Source organism: Eublepharis macularius, chromosome 14 (genome assembly GCF_028583425.1).
Source record: "Eublepharis macularius isolate TG4126 chromosome 14, MPM_Emac_v1.0, whole genome shotgun sequence".
Classification (NCBI taxonomy): Eukaryota; Metazoa; Chordata; class Lepidosauria; order Squamata; family Eublepharidae; genus Eublepharis; species Eublepharis macularius.
The window spans coordinates 55,650,881-55,668,069 of record NC_072803.1 but is presented as its reverse complement, the minus strand read 5'-3'; the positions used below and the strand labels follow the sequence as shown (position 1 = coordinate 55,668,069).

Genomic DNA, 17,189 nt, shown 5'->3' with positions numbered 1-17,189 from the left:
ACATCAGTTGCCTCTGCTCTTTCTTCCTTGATGCCCTTTATGCCTGAATGCTTCCAGAAAACCTTTCACTTTCTCAAAATTCCTCTTCATACCCCACTTTACCATATTTGTCACAACTTCTTATTTATTTATTTTATTTTATTTATATTCCACTCTCTCTGCAGGACTATACTTGAAACTAAGGTGTAGTATGTGTAACTGAAATGTACATATGTTCTCGCTTGACTCCACTCCGTGCTCTTCTCTCCCTTTGTGATTTTGCTTGAATCAGATTTTACATTATAAACCCTTCATTTCATGAACTGAACTTTTTGTACGGTTCTTGTAGAGAAGCAAGATGCCTAGGAAGAAGCCATGCCAGTGTAAGATGTTAGATCCAGGGGTACAGCAATCTTAGGTTTAGCCTTTCTACAACATATGGCTGGTGTCATTTGCGAGAAACCATTCTCCAAGTTGATGTTTCTTATGCTGTTCAGAATATAGCCACTCATCTGGGAACTAATAAATGTTGGTTCTTCCAGATGACTAGTATCTGCTTGTTTAGGATGCAAATAACTAACATCTGCTAGTAAAATTTTTGTAGGCTAGTTAATTTAGTGGACTCCTTTTCAAGACTATGATACAGCTTAATTCCTGCAATTTGCTTCTCTGTTTTCCAGTTTGGGTGAGATAGATTCCTATTAGAAGAAAAGGAGAAAGAAAAAAATGAATATGAGAACTTAAGGATAGCTTAAGTATTCTCTTGCAACATAGATCAGTTCTGTAATGCTAGTCATTAGCTGTCTTCTATCAGATATCAACTAACACCAACATTTTGGGTGAAGTAGTACTGAACTTGTTGGGGAGGCAAATGATAGAGCAGGAGTCAAGGCAAAAACAACGTCTGCTTTTAATGTACCTGTTAGTAGGGAATGTGTTAAAATAGTGCCATTTGGTCTGTGTACTGCCCCCAGCATATTTCATTAAAGACTGTGAATGATCAAGAGTAAGTCAGATTCTTCATTTTACGATTGTAAGTGTGGGTTTTTTGTAGTCATCACTGGGTGAAATAGCTGAAGCTGAAAGATAATGACACTCCAAGCCATCAACTGAGCTTCATGGCTAAGTGGAGAACAGAATTTGGTTTCCTGCATCCAAGGCCGTTTTATTATCCACATTGATGGAACCGAGGCAGAGGGATAAGAAGAGGGGGAAGCATGATTATACCAGCAAGAGGGATGAGTTTTCACAGAAATATAACTATATAAATATTTTAAATAAGTAAATTAAATAAACAAAATCTCAGCCATAAGGATGCTGCATCCATCTTGAAACCATAATCCTCAGCCTCATTAAGAACATTTCCAGCCCTGACTCTGTTTGGCTCATGATTTCATATAGATATATATTTTACTGCTTTTTGTATTTTAAATTGTTGTAAAGAGCCTTGAAGGAACATTTTTTAAATGGAAAGGCAGCACATAAATGTGTTAAGTAAGTAAACTGGGGGGTTGATTTCTATGATTATATGATGTTCAATTATATAGTAAAAACACTGTCTTTATTTTCCTTCAGTTTCAGATAGAAAACATTTCTTTTTATCTATTAGCCGCAAGTTTGTCCTTTGTTTCTTTTTGATTTATTTTTCTCCTCTTCTTTTTTCGCTATTCTGATTGTCTTCTTTCTTTTCTCCCTCTCTCCCTCAAACTATGCTTTCAAATGCCCTTCAGAATTTACAAATCTTTTTTGTTCCAGTCCCTTATTATCCATAATTTTGCTCTGGGTATGCAACATTAGCTTTTATAGACAAATTGAAAAATAATTTTGGCTCTTATTAAATCTTTGGAGGGTAGAAGCAATTAAGATTGGTAGATCCCTCCTCCCTCTGCCTTCAGCCATTATCTACCTACTGTTTGTAGTTAATTCTTAATATCTGGCTCAAATGCACTCATTCAGCATTTAATAATGACTACTTTAATTGTTCACAACAGTGATTTATGTTTGTTAAATGTCTTCAGATCTCATCCATGATAGATCCGAGGAGTGCTGGAAAGATAAAAACAGCACACTTGACTTGCATGAACTATTAACTGAAATACGGAACTTGAGAACACAGCTCGAAAGAAGCATTCAGGCAAACAGGACATTGCATGAAAAACTAGAGGAGCAGCTTTCAAAAGGCAAGAAAGAGAAAGCCAGCTCAGGGTCAGCTGTGAATATCAACTACCTTTTGAAACAAGAACTGCAGCATTACACTGGAATAAATGGTACGGTGCAGTACACGTTCGAATGCACGACTTTGCTTTAAAGGAGTCCCCTTAGATCTGGTCCACCAAAAGCATGTTGAAAAGGAGGGGACTTGAGGATGTCTGTAGGTTGTTGTGTTTTTCTTTCTCAAACAAACTTAACTCTGTTGATACAATATTTTGAGAACTACTCACTGGTCCTTATCTCAGAAACCTTCAGCCATTTGTTCCTTTTGTTTAAGGGTGTGTGTGTTTGTGTGTGGGGGGAGCAATTTTGCAGACTTTATCTAATAGAACAGTTGGGTTACGTTTCCACACATTTTTTGCTTACCTGAATGGTTTATTTAATGCGCAAGCATAGAGCATTTGCTGCAGGCGGCAGCGCATTACTCACCAACGATCAGTATGTGCTTTGGCTGGTCTGTGAATAAATCAGCAGAATAAATTTTGTGCCCTAGAGGAATATTTTTCCTCTATTTGCATTGCTGTTAAATGAAGGACGCTAGCAATTTAAAATGTAAGGGAAGACAGAAAATACTTGCATGCCGTGAAAATCTGCCTCATAAGGGAACATCCAAAGCTTTGCAACACCATAGAACATAAATGGATGCTTCTTAGCTCATAGTGCTACAGAAACAAATACTGCAGCTCTATTGGTTGTTTTCTTTTCATATGTTTGATTTTGTTGAGTCAAGCTGAAACAAATATAGGCAGTTGCAATGTGTGCAAAATTAGTTTTGTCTGTTTTAGCCCTATGATATTTGAGTTTCATCATAAAATTCAAATTTGCAGTAAAACTTAATTCCCTTTGCAGAAATTCCAGCACTGAAAACAGATGATTTCTCATGTTAGCACCAAAATGTTATGTCTGAAAGGCCACTGGGTAGAAGAGTTGGTCGGATTTTTGCTAACTGTGGGGGGGGGGGTGGAGTTATTCAGTAGAATTGGACTGCAATCATGTCATCAACAAACTAGCATTTCTTGATGATGAAAGGAAGCCTGCTTTACTCTCCTTCCTTCCCTTATGTCCTGGCACAGAACCAAGTTCAAAGACTTCCTAGTTTAGGAAGTCTTCATCCTAACCACAACATCTGAATTGGGCACCAATAAACTGGTGTTCTTTCTTGTCCACAAATCATAGTTCCAAAACTTGTTTTTAATTCTGGTTTAGAATCCTAGTTTGCAGACAAGAAACAAACTCCATTTCACTGAAGTGGGTGAATTTGGATGTCACAACTGATTGTGGTTAGATTGAGGACTAAGTCAGGAAGTCTTCAATCTCATCTCAGCGCATAAAGGAAGAAGGAGGGAAAGGAAACATGCAAACCGAAGGACAAACCAGGTTTGTTCTAATCACAAACTGGGTTTGTTTGTAACAACTGGATACAGACAATGGAGAAGACCATGGCCGTTTCCAGACAGCTCACCTTCTGCCGCTCCATGCCGCATCGTCGCGGCTCGTCCTGGGGCGAACGCGAAATATTGCGTGAGTTTTGTGCGACGTTGCGCAAAACTCGCGCGAGAAAACACGATATTTCGCGTTTTCCCCGGCACGAGCTGCGACATTGCGGCATGGAGTGGCAAAGGTAAGCCATCTGGAAACGGCCCATGCTGGCATCCCTCAGAGCTGTGGGGAAAGTCTCTTTAGTCATCCAGTTACTTCAGACAGGAAGCAAAATCAAAAAGAGTCCAGTAGCACCTTTAAGACTAACCAACTTTACTGTAGCATAAGCTTTCGAGAATCACAGTTCTCTTCGTCAGATGCATCTGATGAAGAGAACTGTGATTCTCGAAAGCTTATGCTACAATAAAGTTGGTTAGTCTTAAAGGTGCTACTGGACTCTTTTTGATTTTGCTACTACAGACTAACACGGCTAACTCCTCTGCATTTCAGACAGGAAGGAGACTATCCTTTAGGAAAATCTAGTTTGTTTAAAATATTTATATACCTGCCTTTTCCCAAACATCTCAGGACCCAAGATGGGTTGCAACAATATAAAAACAGTATATTAAAAAAATCATATTAAATCGAATCTTAAAATCCTTTGTACCCCACCAGTAGGGTATTCCCCTTTGCCCAGGCTCAGGCTACCCCAAAAGCTCTCTGCAGTAACTCTTGTTTTGAAGACTTGCTAGAAAGGCCAAAGAGTAGAATCCTCCTGACCTCTGTCAGGCACGGGGTGGCCACAGTAAAAGTCTGAGCCCAGACCGTTGAAGAATGTTTTGTAATCGAAGGGAATACTGACGTTAAGATACTGCTAAGAAGAACGAGCCTTCCTCAAGAGAACATGCAGGAAGAGGTTCAAGTATTTGGTCTCCAGGCCATGAGGAGTTTTAACTGTCAGCACCAACACCTTGAATTAGACCTGGAAATTAATCAGCAGCCAGTGAAAGGCCTTTCAAATAGGAGTAAGATAATCCCACCAGCTAGCCTCTGATAGTGATCGGGCGGCTGCATTTTGCTGTAGTTTCCTGATCAAGGCCGGCCCCACATACAGCTTGTTGACAGTAATCTAGCCTCGAAATTCTGAGGCATGGATCAGGATAGCAAGACTGGGCTTCTGCACGTAGGCAGCTAGCTTCCTAAATAAGTGTAGCAGGGGAAAAAACTGGTTTCAGTACTTAATCATCCAATTCCATTGCAACACAGCAATTTCAAAAGGATGAGCTCTCTTTCAAGGTTGCATATGTTTCAAAGATGTTGGACATGATCGAACCAAAGCTGATCCCTTTACAGTACTATCCTATGAACATTTTCCTGGGAGTAAGACCCAGTGAATAGACCTGAGTAGCAATCTGAGTAAACCTCCTTAAGATTGCACTTTAAAAGTCTCACAATTTCAGTAGGAGGAGTTTAAACCCATACTTAACCCCCACCCCAAAATCAAAGTGGATTCACAGTAATTAACTTGACCCCTTTGTACAGAGGTTTTGAAGATAGGCTGCAAAGAGATTTCAGTCTACAAACTTCTCTGCATTGCAGCAAGGTTTGTCCATGTATTTGGTTTCTGTCCTGGTGCGCATGGGGTTCCCCTGAGATCTCTCCAGGTGCTGACCAGATCAGCTCTTGCTTAGCTTCTGCAAAGTTCTTGTGCCCTCCACCGGTATCCTGAGACACAATTATGGATGAGTAGAATATGCACAGCTGTGACATTGCCCTCTTACCGACACTCTTCTCTTTTGATAACTAGAGTTCAGATTCCCCACCGCAGACAGCAACGTCCTTGACTTACAGCAGAAATATGGGCGCTGCACTTCGCCTTTAAAAGCAGGTACTGCTACAAGCATCAACCTTCTGAGTTTTGTCTGATTGTCCGATATGATACTGTCTGATATTTTGTCTATTGTCTGATATGAAAATGATGCAAATCATTTCATTTGTGCTGCCCTACCTTGGCTAATCTGCACTGTAGGTACTTGTAAAAAAGAATACAATAATGCATTTTTTTTAAAAAAAACCTTGCTGCCTACTGTCACTTTTGAAAATGGAAAGGAAAGGATGAACAAGGGAAGAACAAGTAGAGGAGCATCCCAGAAAGCACCTCGTGAATTCAATAGTTTTCAGGTTGTGCTTTGGAAGGATACGGAGGAAGAAAAACATTCTAATGAGCCCTCAGAGAGAGAATAAAAAACCAGCCAGACATCCCTCCATCAGGATCCAAGGCCAGCTGAGAACGCTTCTCCTTCTAGCTCCATGCCAGAGATTATTAGAGAGAGGGCTGAGAGCTGCTAGGCATCCCTCCATCATGCCAGGATCTATTTCCAGCTGTGAGCTCCCACCTAGTACCTGGCATCAGCAAGGCCAGAGGGGGGTGAAGCAGAAGACGGGCACCTGATCATCATCCCTGAAGCAAACCGTAATTAAGAACCCCTTTCAAAATGATGCTGTAACTGATGCTTCTATGTTTAAAATTCTGTTCTCTTTTGAGGGCCATTGGGTCTGGCTGAATAGCTAGGTAAAAAATCCAGGAAATGAATCATCTCTGGAGAGAACAAAATTCTACATGGAGTGGCCTGCCCACCAAACGGCCTAAAAGCACATTTGTGGGATCTCCCAGTAAGCACACAAGTGCACTGGATTGAGTTGTCCCGTCTGCTCCTCTGGTCCACTCGGGCAGGCTTCTTGCTTTCTCTGGCTATCAGGACAGGGACTGTAGCCACAAATAGACTATATCAGCTTGGTCTCCTCTTCCCCCCAGGAGCTAAAGCAATGCCTGCCCCACCCATCAGTCCTCTCAGGTGTATAAGAATTATTAGAACAGGAACACTCCTTTTCCCAAACTGGGTTGGCGGTGGGGGAGGGGGGGAGTGGCAAGTCAGAGAAACCAAAATGAGATAGGAAAAGTGATGACCTGGAGCTGTAGATTTGAGCCGCTAACCATGTTGGTTAGGATTGCAGAGATCATTTGACCTTTGGCCTCTTGTGCTTCAGATGCAGAGCTGTCCTTGGATAATTCGGACAGATCCTCCCAGTGCAGCTCCTCAGCTAGCCAGTCCCACGAGCCTTGTGCTATTCCTCGCCGTTGTGTGTGGGCGGACAAAAATGGCAGACATGTCCTTGGCTTGGTGGAGGACTATAATTCTTTACAGAAGCAGCTCTGTGAAGGGCGGAAACTGTTGTTTGAAATGCAGATTTCTCTGAAAACAACGGAACATCAGGAGCTTGGAGTGAAGGTATACAGCAGGGTTGCAAGCATGAATTGGTATGACTATTCTTTAATTGTGTTTTTTTTTAATACGTGTAGTAGAATGCGATTGAGTTGGTTTTCAGAAATGAATTGAGTTTACGTCTCTCACAACGAAGAGAGTGTCAGTGAAGTTAAGAGGCAGGAGCTTTTGAAACCAAGAGAGCAGAGATTAAGTGTCCAGTCTTCTTTAGGAAGTTAATAGATTATTTAATATATAGAAACAAAACAAATGTTGTCATAAGCAATATTCTGTCATTGCCTTGCTTTTGCTTTGAGATCTCATCATGTAGCCATATGGGATGGGCTGCATGGTGCTATGATGTTCTGCTGATTGTGTGATCCTTGAGTGACTAGATTACATAGTAAGCAAAATGAGTCTTCTTTTTAAAAAAAAACAACGAAGAAAACAAAAAACAGCAGGTAAGAAAAAAGTATATCCCCATTCTTGCTGATTAAGTGTTCCAGTGGTAGAGCATCTGCAATGCCTGCCCCAACCAACCATCCCTCCAGATGAGTGAGAAGAAGTGGTATCAGGAGGCTGGAACATGAGCATCTTTGAACAGAAAAGCAGTTGACAAGAAATCTAAATAAACAAATGGAATATAAGAGATTAACAGTGTTGGCAATTGGCAGCATTGATGGGGAAGATGAAAAATATTCACCTCCCAGAAATTGTGGCCACTAAGTCAGGAGTCAAGATTAATGGTCACCCCAACAGTGTCCTTGGGTATATCCCCTTGCCATTGGAGGCATAGCTCGGTGGAACAGCATACGCCTTGCATGCAGAAGGTCCCAGGTTGCGTCCCTGGCATTTCCAGAGACCCTGGAGTGCTGCTGCTAGAATAGAGGATAGTGGGTCAACATGGACCAGTGATTTGACTGCCCTGTTGGGCAGTCCAACCTGTGCTATACCTGAAGGTTGAATCCCTGGCCTCACCTACTGGCTGTGTCAAACAGAAATAAAAATAGAAATGTTATTAAAACATATATTTTGCAGTTTGCAGTCTATAACCTCATTTATTTCTCAGTTGCTCATGGGAAAAAATGAGAGTTCCTTATTACTGTAAGAGCAATCCCACCCCATATATCCCAGTCTGCCCTGGTCCCACTCAGCATGTCCTCTCCGCATACCTCCTCATTCCTTATCTTGGCAGCTTTTCCCATTTGTTTTCTCATCTGTCTGCAGAAGAAAACATTTTGCATTGGCCCCAACAGTTAGCTTACCATTAAATGGGACAGTTTAAAGGGCCTGCTAAGGAAGAAACATCTATATTGCCTAAATTAATGTCGAGAGTCATTTGAATTTCAAATAGCATGCCATGAAATGCAAATCAGACGAGGAAAAGTATTTTCCAAGTGGCACAGCAAATGTAGTAAATGTAACCTTTTATTAATTACCGTTATTGATCAGGCTAAGTCACCATCCGCTCCATCCCCCGCCCCCAATTCTTGAATAATGTATAATTCAGCAGCCTTTTTAACCTAATAAATTAGTTTTGCCTGGCACACAATACACTTGTTCATCAAAATGAATCCAAAATTCATAGCAAATTGGATTTATGCCATTAATTAAAGCCTACGTTTTAATAATCTTTTAGGGATAAAATAGATTTTTTTTTTAATTCTGCAATGCAGATTGCTCACCAGGAATATCTGGACAGACATTCTGCAACCATCTGTGCGGCACAGCACAACTTGGAAGAAGCCGCTCGTCTCTTGAAGCTTCTCTGGAGAGTCTCCTTACCTATGAAAGTTGTGCATAATGTTGCTTACTCTCTTCAGGTATGGCAAACAAAAGTAGCAAACCCTCTTAATTGAGAGTGCAAGCTGACATTCTTATTTATTGGTTGAAAACCTATCTAGCCCAAACTCTCCAGCAAAGTGCCCAACATAGCTTGGGGGGCAGGGGTGGGGAGAAGCAGGCATCACATTGCATCTAACTTAGGGCAACACCATAGGCAAAAGTCGTTCAGAGGTGGTGCCTCTGCATAGCAACTCTGGACTTCCTTGGTGGTCTCCTATCCGCGTAGTAACCAAGGCTGGCACTGCTTAGCTTCTGAGATCTGGTAAGATTAGGCTAGGCTAGTCTGGGCTATCCAGGTTAGAGCAAACACCGCATATGATAATAAAATTTGAAAGAGTACCCAAAGGTATAAAACACACTAAAAGTAGAAAACATGAGTTAGAACCAACTCAGATAAAACTGGGGAATATCCTCAGATGGAGAGGAAGGTAATTAAAAACTCGAGAATAAAACCATTTTCACATGGCACTTAATACTGCAAATTTGGTGCCTGGCAAGCCTAAACGGGGAGAGGATTCCAAAATGGAAATGCCGTTCTTCTTGGTGTTCACACACTGTCTCAGACCATGGGGATATATAATGCAGAGCAAGACCTCTAAGTTTCATCAAACCGTCTTGCTGTCCACCTCTGAAATAGGGATGTTGGACTAGATGGACTTTCTGACTGATTCATCGGGGCTCTTTTTATGTTCTTTCTTCTCTCCTCTGACTTTCAATTGCTAGTTAAGTGGAGGAGATGAAGCCCTGTGGGAAACTCAGTCCTCTTTTCTGTGTGTGTGTGTGAGTGAGTGAGAGAGAGAGAGAGAGACTGTTTGGCATTGCAAAGAAACGCATCACATGTGCACACATGCACATGCTCAGTGGATAAGCTGACTAAGGCAATCGCATCTGAAGGGAAAGACCGTTTTCTGTGGTTCAAATGAGTCCATTTAGGAAACCTGACAAATTGACTAGGATTCCTCTGCATACTTTTTGTTACAAGCACATGAAAACAAAGAGGACTGAAGGATCTTTAACTTCAAAGGGGTGATTGACTCCCTTTGCTCATTGTCTAAGAAAGGACCCAAAAATTTGGACTTAGGACCAGTGGAGTTCACCATTCCTGACTGCCTCGCAGGACAGTCACAGTAAATACTATTTTTTTCCTTTGTGAATATAAATCCTAAGTGCTGGAGGGCCAGTGCCCCCCAGCTAGTGTTCCTAGAAGTCATCCATGTATAGATTGGAGCCAGCCCCATTTGTCCAGGGCTCTGTGCATGTATTTTAGCAAATCATCCATCGGTAACATGGGGATGAAAGTTCACATGGGTTATTTTCTCCTTCTGTAGGATGAAAGCATGAAAGCAGAGCTGCATCAGCTCCGGAGGAAATTGGCCGAGCAGGAAAAGACTTTGCACAGCACTGTGATGCGCTTGCGCTCAACCAACCAGTTGAAAGAAAACATGGAGAAAGTCATCATAAATCAGTGTGAGTGAGCTTCCTCTCACTTCCCCTTTTATTATTATTTTTTGTTTAAAAAGTCCTTTCCAGTATTCAAAGTGGGTGACAGTAATGATTAGCAAATCGAGGCAAACACTTAAAAATATAGCAGTACAATAATAGCATAACAATAACAAAACAACAACAACAACAGAGAGCCAGTTTGGTGTAGTGGTTAAGAGTGCGGGACTCTAATCTGGAGAACCGGGTTTGATTCCCCACTCCTCCGCTTGAAGCCAGCTGGGTGACCTTGGGTCAGTCACAGCTCTCTCAGAGCTCTCTCAGTCCCACCCACCTCACAGGGTGTTTTGTGGTGGGGATAATGATAACATACTTTGTAAACCACTCTGAGTGGGCGTTAAGTTGTCCTGAAGGGCAGTATATAAATCGAATGTTAATATTATTAACAACGTGTTTATATACCACCCTTCTGTACAGATTAATGCCCATTCAGAGCAGTGAAGAAAGACTGTGTAATTGTTATCCCCACAGTAGAACGGGGAACCTGAGGCTGAGAGGAGTGGCTTACCCAAGACAACCTGCAGAGCAGTAGTGAGAATCAAACCAGCGGAGTGCTGATTCGCAACCAAACTACTACTATGCTACATCACCAATGCTAAACATTTCACACCCTGAGTACGTAGTGTTCAGCCAAAAGCTAGTCATAAAAGACAGGTTGCACTCCCCATTCTGAACTGCGGTGCAGAAGAGCTAAAATCAAAATTTGAGTCCAGTAGCGCCTTAAAGACCAACAAAAATGTCCAAGGTATAACCTTTTGTAAGTTTACGAAAGGTTATACCCTAGAAATTTCTGTTGGTCTTTACGTTGCCACCGGACTTAATTTTTGTTCTATTGCTACAGACTAACACATCTGCCCCCTGGAACTATCTAAAAACAGAAGTTAGATACATGCACATGACGGTACATGCACAGTCAAGCATAAAATCGAGGACAGGACAGCAGTGAAAAGAAAAATAAAAAAGTAAAGGAAGTGTTCTCAGCAAGAAAATCGGCAGTAAAAAAAAGAGAATGAGTATGTCAGGGAATCCTCGTCATGAAATGCCTTCCTGAATGTGATGTTTTTTGCAGATATTTGGAAGGTGAGAGTGAGATGAATTCCCTGGGGCAGGGGATTCCAATGCACAGAGGTTGCTTCTGAAAATCTCTTTTTGGGGCCCAGCATGGAACCGAGCATTTTGTCTGGAAGGGAGGTGGGCTGCTTTTTCTTGCACCTTTGATAAAGTGAATTCCACCCACCCCACATTGTAGGAGGAATTTTTCACCTTCTTCAAAGGCATCTGGTTGAAGGGACAAGCTGGCTTAGTGAACTCGCCCGGCATGCAATTACGTTCTTAGGAGTAATTAATCTGGAACTGAAAATGCCATATTCGCACCCTCCTCTGAAATGTGTAGGAAATGAACCTGCATAAATGTCGCAAGTTACTCAAGCCACTGAAATGAAACATGCCCTTGCTTTTGATGTCAATTATTAGACACAAAACCTCGCAAATATACATTTTTAAAGGTTAACACGCATCCTTTCCCATCGGCTTGTCCTTTAGAGCCTATTTTTAAAGAGAAACATCTCCATTAACAAACAGTGCAAAAGAATGGGTTTTATTAGCTACGTTTCCACCACTGCACGTGGGGGAGGGGCTTTGGAGTTCTGTTTGGACCCCTTATGATGATACTTGGTATGCCACGGATCACCAGGCATAGCCCCAGACTTAGAAATAAAAGTGGCCCTGCGTGGGCCCAGAACCTTGCACGTATTCTCCCTTTCTCACTTGCCTGAGGCAGCCACCGATTAACTCTTTATTCCCTGTGGAGGAAGGGTGCCCAGGTGGGTTCCTGGATGCTTTCTGGGAAGGAAGTTCTTGACGGGCAAGGCAACAGCTTCTCCCAGCCCGCACCAAAGTAGTTTCAGGAGAGTTATTCTCTCCCTCCTGCTATTCGCCCTTCCCTGGGCCCCTGGCCTTGTGGGTGGAGTGGACTAGGCGCACGGGGAGGTTCCTGGGCCGACAGATTCATCAGTCAGAGTGGACACTCCATTTCAGCCATATGTTAGAGTACGCGGAGAGAGGGGATTCGACACAGGCTGCTCAAAAGGAAAATGTGAGAACCACAGCACGTACGCTGCAGTGAACCGTGTCTGAGTGACGTGCAGATGTACAAAATGACTGGGCCCTCTACACATTTGGAAACCTTTGGGGCTACCAGAATATTCTGAAATCCTGTGTCCAGTGGAAGTTTAGAACTCGGACCAGGGCTGTGCGGGGCTTGGAGTGAGCTGCAAAAGCAGACAAAGGTCCTAATCCTACACAGACTTATGGGGCAGTAAGTCCCCTTACTTCTAAATAAGCATGCATAGGATTGGGGCTGGACATTATGCAAAAGAAGCACGGTGGGGGTGAAGTGCAGGTTCTTTGGGCTCTGAACGTGGGGCTTGGAGGAGGAGGGTGAGAGAGCTACAGTTACAAGCTGCCCGCCTATTGTCATGACAAGAAATAAAACTCTTTTTTTTTTTTTTTTGCATTTCACATGAGGATTGTGCTTATGTGCGCGATGTGTGGGGGAAGCAGGGCATGTTCTGAGTTTGCATTTGGCCCAGAGAAGCAGCATCTGGGCCTTGAATTAAACATGCATGTCGTGGCCAGTTAAAATCATCAAGCTCGGCCTGCCGTTTTCTCCTCCAGTCCCTTCCCTGCATGCAGAGCTCTGTGAAAAAATAAAACTTGCCTGCAAACACTCTGCCCTGTATTTTCTCTTTGCAGTGGCCTTAACTCACGATGTTTTAAAGAAGGCAAGAGGAAACCTGGAAGTGAGTAAAACCTCCATGTGTGTTAATTAGCTCTTTCTGATCTCCCTCCCTCCTGCCAAGGCCTGTTCATTTATACGAGCAACATAAATTGCCTTGTTAATCATATACTTTGCAAAATGGCTGGTCATTGGCCTGGCGTGCATTTCACACCCGTACGTTGGGGGAAGACAGCTCGGTTTCTACCCACTGATTGCAACAAACGTGCCTTAATATTTAATGTTCACTTTGCACAGTCTGATTAGAGCTTTAATGGCTGTGTCCAGATAAACCGGCTCTGCCTTTTATTGTTCCTGTCCCTCTGTGGCTCATTGGGGTCCTTTTTCAACAGCCACTAATATTATTTCATGCTATAACCTTTGAGTTGTCAATTTGGGGGGGGGCACTGCAGCCTGAGTTTTAGCTTCTGAGTTGGTTAAACTGTTTTCCTGTTTCCAGCTGCCTTTTATTCAGTCCCCTATCCCTGTTTAGCTTCTCCTTGCAGGTGCCAGTATGAGCAATCATTTGTCAGCATCTTGCATCTGCTCCCAGTCAGGGCTGACTCCCTGGATAAAATGACATCCTGTTGGCCTCCCTCTGTGGGGGAGCCCCCTCCAAGGAAAGAGTGCAGTAAAGTGCAGGTTCTTTGGCCTCTGAATGTGGGGCTTGAATAATGACAAGAGAACTACAGTCGGCTTCTTCCCCCAGGCACCACTTCTAGCTAGAAATGGGAAATCACTTCCGAGGTCCTTGTGACAGATACAGCTCCCATTTCCTAGTTTGGAGAAGAGGTGCCCAGGGAGATGAAGCAGCACCAGGGAATGGCTCCTTTCCGCTGTATTGACCAGGAGCAAGCAGCAGGCTGTCTCTTGGCCCTGGCAGCTGCCTAGTCATGCCAAATCCTTACACTTTCCCTGCCCCTCATAGTTCCTCATTGGGTTCTCCCTGATGTGGCATATCTATGTCTCGGTTGTACCACCTCACACTGTAGTTGAGAAAATCATCCCCTATCAAAAATAAAATCACTGCACATAGAAAGCTATCCAGTCAGGGAGAAAGCTAGACCACAACCTTGCTATGCTAGTTTTCTGAACGGAGCCACATTTTGTACATGAATTATGAGAGCTTCCAACTGCTGTTTGAAATAGTACAATGGGATTCCCACCGACGTGAGGCTGGAGTTTTGAAGTCATCTAGCATCAGTGGTGGCCATTTCCGCAAACTTCAGATGTTGCTTTTTTCCCCAGGTTCCACCGGCTGAAAACAAAATCTCAACTGCCTCTTTCAGCACGAAAAGGGTTTTGTGAAGGCAACGCTGCCCCAATAAAAGCCATTATTCCATGCTGACCTTCTTTCGACTGTTTCCTTTCTCTCAGGGCCTTGTTATTTATTGTCTTTCAGACTGGTTTTCTTAGAATATCGTCTGCATCCCACACTTGCTTCTGGCGGAGAGGAGTGGGGAAGCATTTGGAAGAAATAACTATTCTATGTCTGATTTTACAAAAGTGGGATTCAGATATTAGTGATGACATAGTAAGAAGATTTAAAAATAGGATACGGTAGTCTGTTTTTTTAATGCTCCAGTTTCTCCTTAATTTAAAAAATAAATCCTCTAGAAGGTTCCCGGTTTTTAAGTCAAGGTACGACATTTATTAATGGTGGAAATCACAGTGCAAAATACAGATCTCTTGTCAGTGTGACAAAACAGGAACAAAAGCTGTGTGCCAGAAATTTAATTTAGGTCTGTTGTGCCTGGATGGGCTTTTTGGAATGTGGGAAAGCTTGAATAATATTTTAAAGTGTTGTGATTATTTGCTTGAAGGGTTTAGAGGAAAACTGCCGGATGCAGCATGCAAGTTTCTAATCCAGATCATCACAACAATCTGATACTGGGTTAGAAAAATGTTAACAGAACCAGATGCTTATTTTGTAATAGCAAATTGGAAAAAAAATGAGGAGATTTGTTTACCAGGAAAAAAAGTCAAGTTTTATAGGATTGCACTGTGCAGGAGTTGCTGCTTAAGTTGCCCTTGTCTAGCTGGAGAGGGAAGGTAACAGAACCTTCTTAATAGGTACACTTTCTTGGGATCTAGGAAAGGCCTAGTTTGGGCTACAGGCCCATTAGCACGGTATGATCTATTTCTGACATTTTAGAGATAAAAGAAACCTTTTCCCTTTATTACTCTTGAGATTGTATGTATGTAATAGAATCAGGGGAGGTTGGGGTCAGTTTTAGATGGTTCCGAAGAATGTCGTTTTGTGAACTGCTTCTTAGCTGTGAGGTCCCAAAAGTTGGACCATTCATCCAGGGAGTTTTTGTGTACTTGCAGACTTTTAGCTGTCCCTTTTAGAGATTGTTTATAAATTCTATAAACTGGCTTTTATAATAGTTTTTTCACTGTGTGTGAGAAATGTTTTTTGCCGAATGCAGCGCTTAATGCAGATACATATTTCTGCAGTATAGAACATCGAATACAGATGTTTTACATGTATGTAATTTGAGTGAATGATTTTTTTAAAAAAATTGAAACCACCCCATGGATAATTTATCTAGAAATGCAATGTAGGAACCTTTGGAGTCAGACATTATGGAAGTTCCCACTTTTTTTCCACTTCCTTTTTGATATCTCAAATTTTGGGTCATATGCCCATGAGAGTAAAGAAAAAATTCTAAGCATTGGAGCTAGGAAGGCCATGAAATGCAAGAAGTCCAGCCTCAGACCATCCTAGGCAATGAACCCATTGACTGTTCACAACAGCAGTAATTAATAACATAACATTCATAGTTTTACTTTTAAGAACTGTTGTGGGGGAGAGAATGCCTTGATCTTGATGAAGCCTTAAAAACCGTGGTCACTTTAGATCTTGGAAGGTTTAAATAGGAAAAGAACCACTTACATCAAGGGGATTTAAGCACTGGGTTAAGTATGCTTAGCTTTTTTTTATCACACCTGCAAAGCTGCAACTAAGGAATGATTTGAGGGAGTATATCCTTGGAGGAAAAATTGGAATAAAAATGTAGAGTAGTGGAGACTCTGACAACAAATAAGGACTGTTCGCTAGGCTGGATTTCCCAAATTTCTAAGCCTAGAGAGTAGTTTGGGCCAAAGTGTTAGAGAATTCCCATCCACAAAACCGTAGGTTTGTACTGCAGAAATCAGAGGCATACAAATACCCCTGGGTTGGATCCAGCAAGCTTTTTGTCTCAATCTCATATTTTATCTCCTTACTACTTCCCCTCTTCTATACGGCTTTTGTCCATGCAAGTCCCACGAATATACATTTTTGAGTGGTCAAAGGGGATCCTTCCTCTCCCCTTGACCAGAAGAAAAGCCGGTTGGAGCCAACTTGATGTCTGCTTTTGGCTCAGCTCTTGTATGGCACAGAACTCTCTTATCATGTTTTTCTGCAGACAGGTGGTGCCCCCAAAAGAGTAGTCCAGTGCTCCCCTGACCAATCATAATTGGCACGTAATCCATCAACAACAAAAGGCAGATGCTACTTAGAAAGAATATCAAGATTTTACTTTCTGTAAAATATTCTCTAATTTGAGTTACCTAGTCTTAAGAAAAACGTATAGCCAGGTGAAGACTGCAAATGACAGGCATCAAGCAGAATAAGACAGACCAGCTGCCAGGTGTACCTGCTGTTAGTTCTGGAAATGACTCTTCCATCAGAAATGGTTCATAGATGCTTTTTTATTATTATTATTATTCTCCAGCATTCTTTATTAGGTTGAATTATATGGTACGTGCATTACTGCAGAGGTCAAAGACCGGTTGGTTTGTTACATGGGGAATTTTATTCATGACATGTTGTATATAGCAATGTGATATTGGATGTAAAAAACTGACTGAACTGGATCAACAGAGATGATGTGCATCTGATCTAAATACTGATTCAATAAATTAATCTGTTTATTTAAAAAAAAACCTGTTTCAGTTTGTCTCCCCTGCTATCCCTTTTTGCTTCTACTTGGCTCAGTCTTTCTTCTCCTTTTCACTTGTGAACTTGCTGCAAAGTGCAAATATCTGAATCTCTGTTTTTCAGATTGCACGTCAGGCACAGCCAGATGGGATCAACCAGTATTTGACGTTTTCTAACTATGGCTTCTGCAAAGCTTAGAAATTTAGCTTATTATTTAACTATTATTATTATTTAACTATGGCTTCTGCAAAGCTTAGAAATTTAGCTT

The 17,189-nt window shown here is 42.0% G+C and overlaps 1 protein-coding gene across 2 annotated transcripts in view; it reads left to right on the top strand.

The window, feature by feature from the left end:
• CDK5RAP2 (CDK5 regulatory subunit associated protein 2) overlaps positions 1-16,902 on the top strand; it is a 179,188-nt gene extending 162,286 nt beyond the window's left edge. For both annotated transcript variants that reach the window (XM_054998013.1, XM_054998011.1), the window contains 7 exons: positions 1,998-2,246; positions 5,417-5,497; positions 6,658-6,899; positions 8,549-8,695; positions 10,046-10,184; positions 12,972-13,018; positions 14,242-16,902. In XM_054998013.1, coding sequence (XP_054853988.1) covers positions 1,998-2,246; positions 5,417-5,497; positions 6,658-6,899; positions 8,549-8,695; positions 10,046-10,184; positions 12,972-13,018; positions 14,242-14,301 — 965 coding nt within the window. In that variant the 3' untranslated portion in view covers positions 14,302-16,902. The remainder of the gene's footprint in view (positions 1-1,997; positions 2,247-5,416; positions 5,498-6,657; positions 6,900-8,548; positions 8,696-10,045; positions 10,185-12,971; positions 13,019-14,241) is intronic.
• Positions 16,903-17,189: the final 287 nt, after the last annotated feature.